The sequence below is a fragment of the Dufourea novaeangliae genome, unplaced genomic scaffold (genome assembly GCF_001272555.1).
Source record: "Dufourea novaeangliae isolate 0120121106 unplaced genomic scaffold, ASM127255v1 scaffold57, whole genome shotgun sequence".
Lineage (NCBI taxonomy): Eukaryota > Metazoa > Arthropoda > Insecta > Hymenoptera > Halictidae > Dufourea > Dufourea novaeangliae.
In genome coordinates this window covers 2,572,459-2,588,837 of record NW_015373937.1, presented here as the reverse complement: position 1 = coordinate 2,588,837, position 16,379 = coordinate 2,572,459, and the positions used below count along the sequence as shown (strand labels likewise).

At 34.5% G+C, this 16,379-nt stretch overlaps 1 protein-coding gene across 1 annotated transcript; it reads left to right on the top strand.

The window, feature by feature from the left end:
• The first annotated feature begins 6,199 nt into the window (after positions 1 to 6,199).
• On the top strand, positions 6,200 to 12,452 carry LOC107185403 (protein unc-93 homolog A). The gene is made up of 7 exons (XM_015573070.1): positions 6,200 to 6,529; positions 7,574 to 7,998; positions 9,257 to 9,462; positions 9,721 to 10,112; positions 10,504 to 10,636; positions 10,712 to 10,849; positions 11,708 to 12,452. The coding sequence occupies exons 1-7, from the start codon at positions 6,338 to 6,340 to the stop codon at positions 11,926 to 11,928; spliced, it is 1,707 nt and encodes a 568-aa protein (XP_015428556.1). The 5' UTR covers positions 6,200 to 6,337; the 3' UTR covers positions 11,929 to 12,452.
• Positions 12,453 to 16,379: the final 3,927 nt, after the last annotated feature.

Genomic DNA, 16,379 nt, shown 5'->3' with positions numbered 1-16,379 from the left:
CCTATTATGCCTAAATACAGATTTACTCAGTTTTTAATGCTACCTTATTTACGTAAAGAAATATAGGGTGTTCCATTAAAAAAATGAAGGTGACCTTTAAAACTTTTTGCCCAAACAACGTACAAAAAAAATAATTCTTCTAACATATGTCCCCTTCAAAATCATGGCATTTTTGTTTGAAACAATTTTTTGTACAACAAATAGTATACGAGTGATTTGAAATCGTCAACTTACAATAGATGCCTTACCTTGTATTTAAAGCACATTCTTTTTAAATTGAATCATGTTTAAATAATATTTTTTACGTGCTCTAATGCAGAGATTTATTTTCTGAAGTACCTGTACGATACATTCAATTTCAGAAGTGCGCGTACATGTAAAAACGACGCTGAATCTGAATATTAATTATTCATTAGTGCTAGGATTGCGTTGAAATCCGCAGTTACATTCCAAACAGCCTACTACTATTTTATACATTCATAAATGCTTAATACTTTCATTTTCCCTTCTCTATATTTTATTTTGAGATTGAATGAAAAATAGGATTGTTTGCTAAACACAACAGAGACAATTCACAGAGATTTTCACTGCGTATCAGGTACGTAATATGTACAGAGTGTCTAATTGAGGAACAGAGGACTTTCTCGACAAAAACAAATTGAAAGTTATTTATTTTTCGGTGCACTTGCTACATCGGAATTCGATTGGGTTTATACTGGAAGTACAACCATTGAATGTATACTAAATTAAATTTGTGACACTTTTGATAGGAATAATATATAATAAAATAATAACATAATGACATAATATATTATAATGTAAAATGTATACTAAACTAAAAGTCAACTAAAAGTCAACATAGTGATTTCAGCAGTTGTAGGTATACAGGGTGCGACCGAAAGAACGGTATAAGCGGGTTGGAGGTTATTATACATGAAAAAAAAAGGGTCGAAAATGTAGAATAAAGTTTTTTCATTTAATACTTTGTTTCCACGATAATTGAATTTGAAAATCTGCTATCGCGTCTCTTCGTTACAATCCATTTCTACGTATTATTGTCAGTAGGAATAGAGGCATTTTCGATAAATTTGCAAACCAAGTCTCGTATGAAAAATATTATATTTTACACTTTTCCATTTAATTTCGCGTAAGAAATCACAACTTGTCCGCTGGTACCGTCATTCTGACCGCGCCCTGTATACATATGTCGATAAAACCGTTTCATGCTCGGCTAAGCGTCTCTCTATCACGACCTACTGTACATTTCGAAAGAAAGTGCTAAATTCGACTGGGTTATTTGTTCCACTCGCGTACACTTAAAATTCGCAGAAATCGAGCATGAGAGGATGCAGTACGCACTCTCCCTGTTATCGACCATATCGGGAGAAGTGGAACTAAGGGAGAACGAACGAAGACGAGGAGCACCGAGCCCGGCCGAAAGGAAACTCGCGGTTGCTGTTGTACTTTCGTTCGACCACGGACGTCCAACGACGTAACCCTTTTTCACTTTTTCGAAAATACCTGTAGAAAATATTTTCAAATTATCAAAGACGGCTCGTGGAACGCGCGCGCGCGCGTCCCCGGTTTCTATGAATGTTAACACGGTCCACAGACACCGTCGCGAAGTAAAGGGACCCTAGCTGAATCCTACCGACGAAACATATCTTTTTTCTGTTTTGGTGTAAAAGTCAATCGTATGAATTGTTAAAATAGGGCCGAGGAAAAATTTAGATAGTGCCTAATGTAGACGTGTGACACGTTAAAACGTTCGAATAGTGAACTTCTCTTGTCAGTGAATATATCGTAAGAACATTCGGCGGAGATGTCAGTTTTCGCTGGTGATTTGTGTCTGTTCACTTGCTCCTGCGGTCTTGCGTTTAACGTGTTTATCGATTCACTATAACGATACATAACGCAGAGACACAGGTGTTATAAATACATTGTGAATCATGGTAAAGGTGACATAAACGTGGTGATCGTGTTTCGATAGGGAAACCAATGAAATGGTCCTGAACAATTCCTCCGGACCGTTGGTGGGTTCCTCGTATCAAAAAGGTATTTAAACGTGAAAGAAAATGTGCATGTGTTCTGTAATGTTTGTCTGTTCTTTTTATGATTAATATGCTGACAATCAGTGGTTTTTTGATGAATTTTAACCGAGAATGAATTCGATTTTCCTTCTGATGTTTCGTTGTCTGGAAAAAACCACGGTGTATTTCGATCGACTATACAATCCAGCTATCAGAAAGGAAATTAATTGTTTTTTTCTTATTATTATTACAAAAATATCGTTCGAATTCTTTCTTTTTTTCACCACCTTTTTTTTCGCTTCACTAATGTAGACGAAATGGGCAATGATTGACACGAAAATATTATCGTGGGAATTTCTTTTGTAAACGAAATATTTTGCATATTTTATGCAAAATGTAAAAAATCATTATCAGATAGATGTACTGCACATATCGACTGCTAAACTATATCTAGTTGAACGCAATCCGGGTGTGCATTTAGGATGCAGTTTTCAATAGGTGAAATACAAAATTTTATTGAATGGCCCTGTACACGGATTTTGTCACGCAGGTGAATTTGGGTTGTTAAAATTCGAGAAAATTGCTTTGTTTAATTTATAACATTCACAGACGGCTTTTGTATTGCAGAGTTTTTATAACAAGGTAAACAAAACACCTAAAACAAGCAATCTGCTTGAAATGTACTTTATGGAAAGTTAATACACAGAATGAAAATAAAATACATTAAATTAAAACATACAAAAAGAAGAATAGAGGAGTGTAATATAACAGATTAAAGCAGGAAGAAATAGTGACTGAGTATTTTAGGTAATAAAAAAAATAATAATGTTTAAGTGCAAGAAAAAACAAAATCTAAAAGATTAATTATATTATTACAATACAGAAAAGAATTTAAAAGAGAGTAATTCAGTAGAAAAGGAATATATTTTGCAAAGATGGTTAATATATCGTAAAGATATACAATATTATACCAAGTACTAAAAGTAAAATACATAGAAAAAATATAAGTGTACTGTAGGTATAATAAATTAAAAAAAAATATGTTGAATTGCAAATTCTTGTCATAACTTCTCAATTTATATTACAAAGGTAGTGTCAGTCAATGTAACAGTTTCAAAAATCAATCACAAAAGAAAGTCAAAATAATGCTTTAACAAAGTTGAACGAAATTTTCATGTCAATGGACCCCTCATCAGAGAAAACAATTCTCTCTTTAAATTCCGTTTTTTGTAAATTATCTTCTAAATTAAATGAAATTTTACATAACTTCGCAGACCAGTTATCACAAAGAAATATAGTATCTACAATATCTTACTGTTCACGATGTATTTTATCAGTAAATAAATATATGTTACGTGGTAAAAGAAGTCCATAAGGAATATCAATGAAGTACATGAACATTTAAAAAAATGATTTTCTTAAGACTTGGTGTTCAAGAAAGGAAAGTGTTTTTAAATACCTGTGAGGTGCGCGTTCGTTGATCGACTCTCGATTTCGGACAAAATAGCTCCCAACCATAGTTTTCATACTTCTTTCTGATGTAAAGTTTACTTTTACAACCCTCGGACGGTCACGCCTGGATCCACCTTGGACCAGAATTTAAAAAAATTCAGTCCACCGCTACTGAAACATACAATTGTTTAGATTAGCATTTTTTAAGCATATTTTCGAGCGAGTGATTTCAAAACACATCTGAAGACGAGTGAATAGAGGTCTATCTGGACCCAGATACCAGCGTCTATTCGTTCATCAAAAACGTATGCCTTGTGAGTGTTAATCTAATTCTACTCAATTTGTAATCTGGTCTATTGACAATTAGGAAACAATTTTATCTAAAAAATATGTAGTACCTCAAGCTGGGTGCAGGCATAACGTACAAACGGGTTTGTTTGAACAGTATATACTTTTTGAACATGTGCGAACAGTGCTACGAGCATACGCGAACACGAATGAATACAGATTCAAATACAATCCAGACACTTGCATACTTTTGACAGAGTGTAACTTACATCACAGATTAAAAGTTTTACATTGTATTTCTTTTCTTGTTATTATTATTCGCTGTGTACCTATATGATGTTATAGTTAATAGATATCGATCATTAATTACCTACACGAATTTAACGAAAAAAGTATGGTTAAATATCATATGCTATTTTGGGCTGTATATTCATAAAGATAGTACATTCTTGTATACGAGTAGTGTTGAAAAAATTACATATGAAATTAATTTGATTGAATTCTGTTTGTCTAAAATTGTAGTAATCGTGAATAAAGTTCTGACTATTATTCTTCTTAGAAAAATGTTACATATAATAAACGATCCGCGGCCACCCCTGGGTTTGGCCGCTCAGGTGCGGGAGCACATTTTGCACCTCCGTAATGAACGGCCCTGGTGTGTATATAAATTAATCGAATGGCGGTCAATTGCTTTAGTTTCACGTCGACTACAATTTTTAAAGAATATAAATGTATCACAGAACGGGTGTTGACATAAAATCATTTCAAAATTACGCAACGGTATGTTAATGGTACGGAGGCTGTTGACATAGATTATTCCACCAGGGACTAAAGTCGATCTCGTCGATTTACATCGATTTACATTTGCGATATAGCCAACTATCGACGCTTCATCACGATTGGTCGAAATCTTTTCCGTGGACTGATATCAAGGCCACTGCCAATACGCCCGTAATATCAACAGTTCTTTTGTCGTAAATTCTCGTTCAAGGTTCGCAGGTGACTACGGGATGTTTATCTTTATTTTTTATTCTTTACATAATTAGACCCGCGACCGTACTCTGAGAATTGCCAATTAAATTATGCAAGACTCCCACAGAGTATCGGCACGGCAAAAACCGGTTACCGTTTTAAAGCGGACACCATCGACACTGCCGTTATATCTAAAGCGTGGAGTGTTTATAACAGAGTTAAGTTAAATTTAATGAAATTATTTATTTCACACTAACGATTATGCAGAGTGGACAATACAATCGATTTCGCTTATTTCGGACAAAAAATACTAGTCCCGATGTGTCCCAAATAACCGGAATCCAGTGTATATAACTGACTGATTTGTTTATCCCGCCATTTCTGGACCGACACATCGTTTTTTGTTCTGCTTTAGCAATTATTTAAAATGGGCGTAGCTAGGGGGCATGAGAGGGTCTCCCCCCCCCCCCCCTATTGATAACCTAGCTATGTACATGGGTAAATAATCATGGATCGTTGGACGATTCAACAGCGAGTAAAATTTGTTAAAATATTTTATCAGAATAACTCGTTGATAACGGTGACTTTATGCAACTTACGTCGAGATTTCGATCGAAATAATGTGCCGAATACAGTAGAATTCCGATAATTCTGTGCCTTGGGGACTTCAGCGCTGCCGGATTTTCAAATATGGCGGATTATTGGACTATGCCTGTAATGTGGTAAACACGAGGAAAATCATTTTAAAGATGGCCATGGTTAATATAATAATGCTATTTAACAAAAATAAAACATCTCCGTTATGAGAACAGTGAATTTCGGGAATTATGTACATACATTCAATCCAACTCAAGGTCATTACGATCTACCCGATCCGTCGACGATTTTTCCTCCCTAAAATTCATGTAATAAACATAAACAACAAACATGTCTGCCGTCACGTTTTACCGCCTACAAACAGATTGGATCTGGGTTAGGTATACTGCAATTTATTACACGCATCTATCATACGTCGCCAGAAATGGAAACTTTCAGCGACAAACTGATGAAAATTGCATAAAGCTTTGAAGATGATACGGAAGATTTTCAAGGTACAGACGAGGGAATTATTTGCGATGGATAAATTACACTATTTTATAAATGTAAATAATATTTAAACCTAGTTTTACTAAATTTAAAGAAATATTATTATAAGTATATTACAAAATCGTATATATAAATAGTATTTACGGAAAATGTTACTAAATTTACACAAATACTATTGTGAATTGTATATTTTCATACGACTGATTAGTCATTGTATGGAATCAAAAAAAAAACCGAGATGGTTCGAAGTTGCTTTGATCATTTCTGTAAAAGACGAAAACACCATTAATTCAAGTCTGTTAACTAAATTTTTTTTTCTCATTCTAGGTGTCAGTAAAGCCACTATATGAACTATTGGAAAGTCGAAGAGCATGAGAATTACAACGATGATAATGACTCCGTACTTCCTTGACGATGATCTGACTAGAATAAAAAAAAAATGCTCGAACGATTATAAGTAATAAAAATCAATAAAAGAAACAGAAAAAGGGATAACAGGAAACTGAATCATGGGATCCTTGCCAAATCTTCACGAATTGTCGAAGGACAAACTCGAGAGTCCTGCTTTCAGACCAGCACCGATTGGTGGTTTAGGACCTATACGACTGCCAGCTCAACCTCCACCATTAGCACACACACATAGGCGCGTTAGAAGCAGTGGTCACCACCATAATCTGTGGGATAACGATGCTATGCTAGAGGTACATTAATTAATATAATTAAGGTATGTGTAATTCCACGTCAAATCGATTACTATCTGCACTGGGTTTTTGTTCAAAATTGTATCGAAATTGGCCACTGGCCGCAACTTGCGATAATGAGTTTGCTGAGATCGCTCAGCGTTGAGCGTGGAGGTTGAAGGAGGACTCTTGGTCGAGCCCAATGAAACACACGCGAATTAAGACAATTGACCGAACACTAGAAGATTCATTGGACGACATAACAAAGTAAAGAGTAGTGGACTTGTTCGCCGTTAGCGATAAAAAAACGCGATTTTATTGGCGTAACTAGGACATACGTAATAGAATACGGACTGCCCCCCCCCCCCCCCCCCCGTCCAGAAATTATTAAAATATGTAAAATCTTATGTTATAAAAAATAAATACTTGGGCCGAAATGCAATACGCAACGCAACTAAGTAGAAACAAATACAATACTATCCTCATTACGTTAAAGTATTAAGTAAAATTGTATTAGAATTAAGCTGTTCAATTTTTACATTCTACTTAACTAATAATCCTGCAACATCAATTGAAGGGTCGGATGTAATTAAGAGAAGTAGCGCTCGAGAATGTGAAAAATATTTTTTCAGAAAAAATAACAACAAATTGAGGCTTATATATATACGCTTATAATATACTCTTGATTTTAATCAATCTCAAATTCCATTTATTTTCAAGAATTATGTTTATATTCTTCTATTCTTAGTTTTACTGTTAAATAAACATGTAAATGAATATTGCCAGATGTGTAACTTTATTTTGTGCAACCCACGTACGTGGTATAAAATACGTTCTGTGAAATGCAATAGAAGACAAAGCTTTCATCGGATCCAATAATTAGTTTTCTATTTTAGTATGAACCCAATATGATACTTAAGAGAAAAAATAAATTTCTACATTCGCGCCTGTCTTTATAAAGTACTTTAGAAAATATCATTTTGCATAAAAATCCGTAGTCTACTCATTACCTTAATCATAAGTGATTCCGTATCGCTTACTGACAATACTTATAACGATTCACAGCACATGGCAGCTTATTCGCCCATCTCCTGCCGTTCCACAAGGACATCCGCTCTATCATGGCGGCGACGGGACTCTATGAATTCCTCGGCGGGAGCATCATCCGTGCGTCGTCTAATCGCCGCGGTCAGAGCAGCGCCTTCCGGTCCGCGACCGCCGAAAAAAGCGATTCTTAGGCATTGCGCGGCCCTCCTTCTAGGACACGCAAGCTGTTCAGCCGCTACGCTGCCCATGTTCCCGTTGCAAGCTGGTCTCGGTATATTTAATCCCCAACTGGGACCGATGCTTCTAGCTCTTCTTTTCGCGACTGCGACCATCACCAGTTGTTTTGCACCGATATTCGTGCAGAAACTTGGTACGAATCTTGCGATAAGTACCAGCCACGTGGCTACCACATTCTTCGTTGGGGTACATCTTTATCCAAAGTGGTACGTACCGTTAGAAGATCGTATGATGGATCTACCGAGTATTAGTGATTAAAGTAAATCCTCCTATAACGCTGTGTCCATGTAAGACGGTTTCTGTAGAGGGTGTCCCAAAAGAGGTGTAAGTTCTTGAAAGGGGTGATTCCTGGGGTGATGTGAAAAGTCCTTAGCATTGACAAGGACAGGTCCCCAGGTGTAACGCTGACTTTTTAATGAGGTTTAGCACATTGATAGAGCTTGGGATTCTGAAGCCAATGACTTTTATGTCAGCCGCATATGGCCATTAGTCTATGAAATATTTAATGTTCAGTGCCGAGGAGCCTTTGAACACTCATCGAAGATTTACTGTATAATAAACTTACTTTACGATAAAAGAGTAAAGGAGTAATTTAGGATCAACTCTCTAGCGAACGAAATGATCGCAGAATCGTGTTCATTATTGCGCAAGGATAGAAAACGAAATACGAACATACGTACTGAACATACCTATGAATTTTTCGTCTTGAAAATGAAGCTCAACACAGTTTTATTCAGAGAGCTTTCAGCTATTGTTGCGACGCTACATATTGCACTCCCTTATTAACAGTTATTGTTTGAAATAAAACATCACTAATTGATTGTTAAATGTTTCATAAAAACATCACGAAAGTAACAAAATTTTTACACTCTATTGGTCGTTGACATTCGACGACTTTACAACACTTGAAAGTTGTTTATTTCTTGCTATACACGGTATCTCCGAACTGATGGCATAATCTGACATGAGGTGATTCTACGTGTGAAAATAAGTCGAAATTGTACAATAAAATTTGTTCACATGACACTTAATTTTGGAGATAATCCAATTTGAAAATCGGTTGGATATGCGTGCAATTGAATAGGATTTGGCTGACGCGTCTGTTCATTGCATTCCGTTCCTACTTATTACACTGTTCAACACGTAAAACACTTTGCAGCCTTCAATATACTTATAAGCTGAGTATGAATCTGCAGACCGTTTTTGTACTAGCACATACACTTTTTGAAAAAATCAATTTAAAAGAAAAATTCAAATTTTCAATTTTAGAGGTGTGTTGTACTTTTTTCAAATTATATTTAATTGTACAAGTACCCCATGAATTTTGAAAAGTTGTCCGATTCAAATCACATTTTATGAGGTTTCAAGATTGAAGTTAAAAATAAATAGTTTTTAGACACCGACGTACATCGACATCGGTGCAATTATAATCTAGAGTTATTATTTATAATGTTGCATTTACAGGTATGTACTATTACCCAGCTATGCAATTCTGGGTGCATGTATTACACCGAATTTCATAGCACGAGTTTCGCATGTAAACACATCAGCAACTAGCTTAGCTCTTGTATGCGTTGATCCTGAAGATCCTGATGAAACAAGACGCGAGTGCCTTCTGAGACGACTTAATCGAGGAATTAAATTAGCAGAAGATATAGGTCTTGCACTGGGTATGAAACATTTGATTTTCAGAACTTTTGCAAAGCATCTTAATTATAATGATTACTGTTTTTACAATACTGTTAATGTAATGTAAATACTGCAATACTGCCTAAATTTCATCATTTTAAACAATATATCACATTTCATCTTTTATATCCTTTAGCCTTTGGTCATAAAGCAATCGCAACCACAACTATTATTGTATAATAGTATATTATACTACTAGTGTGCCCGAAAGTTTTACAATAATTATGTATCTCTTTCAGGTTGTTTAATTGCTGCCATACTTGTAAAACTAACAGATTCAATACCTTCCGGCACATTGAACAATGAAATAAATGATATGTGTGGAGCAGAGTATTGTCCAGAGGAAATTTACCTTTACAATGGCACAATTAACACACCAACACTACCATATGGAACATCAACGATACTGGTCAGCATATGGCTTGGTCTTGCTGTATTAGGCTTAAGCATATCTTGTGCTTTTCTGGATTCCAGAATGAAAGAACCACAGAATGTAAACGAAAAACACAGTACGCAAAACATTCTTGCATCTGTAAAATCTGCATTTCAAGACCCTAAATTACAATTGGCTGCGCCACTAACTCTTTTTATTGGTCTTGAACAGGGACTTATCTATGCTGATTTTATAGAGGTGAGTATTATAGCCTGATATTCTTAAAAGAAATAAAAAACAAATTTTCATTAGTAAGTCTATCAATTTCTAGTTGTATAAAGAAAGAAATATTTACACATTTTCAAATATTAGTGTAATATTGCAACATTTACAGGGTATCCCAAAATATGAAAATACTTGCTTGAGATTTAATAGAGAACCTAATTCTAACTAAAAGTAAACTCCAGTAAACATATGTTTGTAAACATTTCCATAAAAAGTTTGTATTTGAAAATTTGTAAATAGATCAAAATCATGGAAATTTTTACCTTATCTGATTTTACGTTCGTATTCGTATATTTTGTGCCACTATGTGTATTTTTTTATCGTATTTCAAAGTGTACTAAATATTTAATTATTTATCTAACAGGCATATGTAGTCTGTGCTTTGGGAGGAGCTGGTACAGTAACTCTTAGTTTTTTAAGTTTGGCATCTTTACAAGCTCTTGCTGGTGTAACACTATCGATGTTGTTAAGACACATTAAACGATACTTTGTTGTAGGTAAGTTCTACTGTGCTTTTTACTTTTAACACAGTACATTTACAAGTTTAGTAATTCCTGTATTCTTTTTTGAAGTTGTTGGGTTTGTATTCCATGCTTGTTTACTGCTGGTTCTGATCACCTGGAGACCATCTGGCGATGATCCAGCACTCTTTCACGTTATATCTGCTGCTTGGGGAGTTTGCAATTCCATTTGGGAAACTCTGATATATAGTGAGTTATTAATAAATATCTTCACAATTGAATTAAATTTCTAACAACTGCAAGATCTGCTATCAACAACTTGTACGGAGATTGGCAGCAGATTAGCTGCAAGTCTAGCAATATAGGTTATAAATTGACCTATTTACATAGATTAGTTAGCCAGGGTTGTGTTGCAAGACTTACTGATACAGTGGACTCTAACTATATTGCCATGGTCGGAGCTGTAGGGGAGTAAAATGGCAATGAGTTAAAAACTCCCTCCATGCTAAGTTCTATCGTCATAGCCTCGGCGTCAGCGCCTGCGCAAATGCTGGATCATGCTGGATCATGCTGGTGCGCCGGCGTACGCAACATAGTGGGAGAGCGAATTTGTGTGGAAATGCTTCGCATTGCAATATGTTTAATGGCAATATAGTTAGAGTCAATTGTAATTTGCTGCCAATTTGCTTTATCTTATTAATAGCAGGCTTTGCCTGCAAAGCCTAAGTCAAATGCGGAAACGGATGACTATGGTTTTTTAGACAAATTTTCTTATTATTTACTGACAATTTGCTCAAAACTTGCAAACTACTGGTTATCAGGGTCTTCGAATTCCTAGTCCCACATGCCTAGATATTGATCTATGAACAGTTTCGTCAGAAACAAATCACCGTATTCTTCGTATTTTACTGATTCTGTGCTGGTTAAAGCCTTTTTAAATAGTACATGACTCCTTCAAGACGCCCATTTTACGGCTATTTTAGGTCTGAGGCGCCATTCAGCCGTCTTCAAGGCGTCATGTGCTATCAGGGTATTAATTAAAATAGAGTTAAACGTTAACGGTTTCATATTGTACATTTGATATTAACAACAGATTTTGTTTTTCAGCATTAGTGCTGGGTTTATATCCAAATTCTTGGCAAGGACCTTTATCAACGTCTCTTTTTTGGAGGTGGCTTGGTCTTGCCTTAACACTGGGTTTACATGGACTAGTTTGTACACGGTTTAGAGTACTTGGCCTTGCTTGTGTGTTACTTCTGTCCGTGGTTCCTTACATATGGTTAGAGATCAGACTAGCAAAAAGGGGTAAAAGCCTGGCACCATTGTGACTGGAAAATTCGACTATAAGTGATCATGGGTCAAGCATCATCAAGACAGAAGCTCGTTACAGAGATTGAGACAAACTCGTTCCATTCAGCTTAAGGACGACGAAGAGACACAACAGAACCAGGAAACATTTTGTGGAACACGATAGAATTAAAGCGAAGAGGTGTTCACGACGGAGAGCTCATAGCGTTGCTTTTGCGACCAATGTTGAACAGAATACAATCACAAAGGATATTCCGTCGCAGCGTTCACCAACAACCGCGGACAACCAAAGAAAAACTACTAAAGCTGATGACAGCACTGTTCTTCCTGTCTCTTCAAACTGAACGTCTAATAAACTTTCGACATCTCCCACATTTAAGTGCTAGACTGGGACGAATAATAAGGTCAGTTTCGAATTAATCACCTTTAGTTATATTTTAATTTTACTGTAACACTTTTCTATTCTTGTACATCTAAATATTCGCCATAAAATTTACATTTCGACTATAATATTGAATATTCAATCAGTATCTAATCCCAGACAGTACACAACGTCTTAAAGATTTTCATTTTACGACTGAACGTTTTAAAGACGTCTGCAAGAAGACGTTCTGACGATGTTACGAATTAGGTCTTATAGACGTCTGGTAAAGCCCGTTCAAGGTTGCATCTTGTGGGGATATTCTACTGTAGACGTGTTTTTAAGCTTTTTTGGCATTTTCTTACAAAAAAAAAATACGAAACATTTTACTGTTGGCATTTTTCGTACATATTTGTTCATCTCTCAAAAACATTCACAAATATTTGTAAAGGAAAAGAATCAATATTCACGATAGGGTAAGCCCCCAAACGCAGTCACTAGAAGAAAACAGAAAAAAGATTCTTAATTAGTATGCGTTGGACTATCGTAGGTACCAGAGTAAACGAAAAAAATTGATAATTAAAAGAATCGTGACACTTTGGAATGTGATTATCGCGTTTTCTATTTTTTTTTTCGTACCTTCCAGGGACTAAAAAAATCAGTACATGGAACTCACACGTTGGAAGTGGAATTCCTTATCATCAATTTTATTAAATATCAAAACCGTTAATTGTTCTTAATGTGAATAAGTTTTAGGTTGTAGCCAATTAAGTAAGCAAATTAGCAGCCAATCTCCGTGCAAGTTGTTGATGACAGATCTTGCATCAAACTTGTAGCCATGTTGAGTACGTAACAGTATACCAGACATTGGTAAAAATTGGGCTTTACAGGTTTGGCTAACTGGGTTCATACTTTGATGTCTGAGACCTCTTGAATGTCTTGAAAGGACGTCTTTAAGACGTTCATAAGACGGCTGTGTTCTGTCTGGTAAATGTATACATACATACATACATATCAAAACCATTTTATTGAGCTACAAATGGAGCTACCTAATTTTCTTTGTTAATTGTATTGGATGCAAATGTATTTTCTACATAGTTTATGGGAATATATCACTTACACTTGACATATGCCAAATTTGTATGTTTTCACAGAATACAGACAAACTGTTAAGACAAAAAACGTAAAATTTGTTTGTTACTATCTTTCACGAAATAAAAGCATGATCGGTAACGACGCGACAACGACATGTATGCATATATGAGAATAGCAGAAAATAATTTATTTAACGTTTTTGTGTGTACTAGTAAAAAATGGAAGCTTTTATTATCATTTGAAGTGAACTTCCTAACGTGATCCCTTAATAAATTGTTATTTTATAAAATATCTATACAACTATGTACTTAAAAATTGTTCGACACGGCCTCATGCTTTAAAAACAATTTTCCAAAAATATCTTCTGTATGTAAAAAATCGATTCTTAAAAATTCGGAGGTGATATATTCCCTCAAATGTGCATCCAAGTTTGTAAGACGTCTTTTCCAAGGGTATTGGTGGAATTTTCAAGATCATAGATATCGATAAATACATAGAGAACATACATACATGTATTGTATAATAAACATTGATTTATGTCAAGTCATGCATAATATAAATTTTTGTAAAATTACTGAATGATTCAATATTTGAAATCAAACGTTTCAGTTGCTGAAACTACTAAACGTACTAAACCAAAAAGTTAGTAAAAATATTTATAAATAATGTGATATACGAAAGGACAAAAAATGTACTGTCGCGTAATATTAAGCGAATATTTAGTTAGAATTATAAAACACCGTCAATCAATAATCTAATTAATTATATATGCTTTAGTCCATAAATTGGTACACCAGTGTACCCAGTCTTGTTGATTATGTTAATTGAAATTTGTTCAGTGAGGTCGTTCTTCAAGTTGAATGGAACGGGCGTACGTCTGATCGTAAAAAAATCTTCATGCAGCAAAAATATATACATATTGCGGGCAAGATGTAGTTCCGTTAAACGTACGGTCGGTTTAATAAATCGATCTCGTACAAGACTGAACGATAACTATGTATAAATACATACAGAAATATATTGTTAATGATCGAACAGTCCAATCATAGTAGTATCTCTCTGACAAATCATTAACTGACGTTCAACGTCGAAACGTACCTGATGTCTTTCAAACCCAATTAATTCTAATCTTGCAAGGAAGAGGGATCGTGAATCACACCTACCCTCTATTACAGAGTGGAAGTGAAATACGGTAAGACACGAAAAATAAATAGAATCATAGTTTGACTATAGTCACAAAAATTGATACAAAAGATTATTATCATCTACACGGAAATATAAGTAAGCAAACTACGAATTTATTGTACAAACGACGTTTTTTTGATTTCTCTTTAAATTCTTGACGTTTTATGTTAAGAAACATAGCATACGTTACTCGATTCCGATGCTAGTACATTGTTAATATGATCGTCTATTGGTAAATTGCAAAAGATTCGAATAATTCTAAGTTAAATAATTACTTCTTAGCGTTAAATAAATAAATATCTTAAAACTGTTTTAAACGTAAGGATTCTTTGTTCTTTTTTTCCAGTATCTGTTTGTTATTTATTACTTTTACATATATCGAAGAATGAAAAGTTAAGTGTAACATATAGTCGACTTCACCTTATATGTAATGACCTTGAAATAAGCGTAATACGTAAGAATACTTGAAATTGTTTGATATTTATCCTATTTTTTAATACATCATCTTCAAACACAATCCATGCCGTGTCACAAGTACATATATATTCATTTAGATCATGCTTCCTATAGAATTTTTATGTACGCACATAGTAACGTGCATCATTATATCAATATGTAACGCAGTTACAGTCTCTTGTAGATTCTAAGGTAAAGGAAATGGGGACGACATTCAGGAAACTGAAATTCAAATTAATACATGTTATATTGGGTACTGTTACAAAATAGAAAATCAACATGTTTCATAGTAATTTAATGAATAAGTATTTATATGAAACATTTCCTAATTTACAAAAAGGAAAGACAAACAAATAACCGAACTATTTGTAAATTTTACAAAAAAATTAAAAAATACAAAATCACTCTCCTTGTTGCTATATAATATTGCAAAGTACGACTGATCATTTGTATTCGCTGTAAAATTAATTCATATAACAGTATCATATATTTGTATGTATACCAATATATTTTGCAATATTGAAATCAATTGTATCAGTGATTGTGAGATCTATACAGACCCAAAGAAAAATACATAGGAGACACTTTAAGAAGAATCAATATTATGCAAGAGGAAAATATTGTTACTTGTTGTAAATGCTAGGGCAGGAAACACGACTTTCAATGAATCTCGAATCTTCAGCAATAAATTTGCTCATTCTGATCTGACGGGGAAATAATAGTTCTAAACCGTTGAGCCGGATTTACATAGTTACGGTCAATTTCATTACAAAGAATGGAAGGAAATGTTTATGTCCTAGTAAATGAATACAGATTTATAAACGGTATTGGTAAAGCATATTAACTGTATTTCTTGAAATAATAAATATTATCTTATTTTATATTGATCAACGTTTCAATTTACTTTCACCTACTTTGTGACATAGTGTTTGCTTCAAAAAGATATTTCAATTTTAATACCTGAATAAAAATGTCTCTACGGAAAAGCAAGTAGCCGAATATTGTTATAAGCATGGTTTCAATTATTAACTTACATATATGTATCCTATATACAATGAATCGATATAACTAACATTGACTGTTAAAACAATATAGTGAACACCATTGTACTACTTTCATCATAAATATATTCACACACAGGCAAATATTTGTCATAATATTCGGTCAAGAAACATCATTGTATATAAGTTCATTCTGGCAGTAAAATGCACGTTCGCAGTAGTGAACGTTCCTTACGTATAATCGTACAATTTTGTACGAAGACAGTCACCGTTTGTTCACTCCCTACTAATTTCTATTCACTAATCTCGTGTCATTTTCTTATAAATCCAACCGGTGATGACATATGCAATTCATCACGGCATATAGTTTATA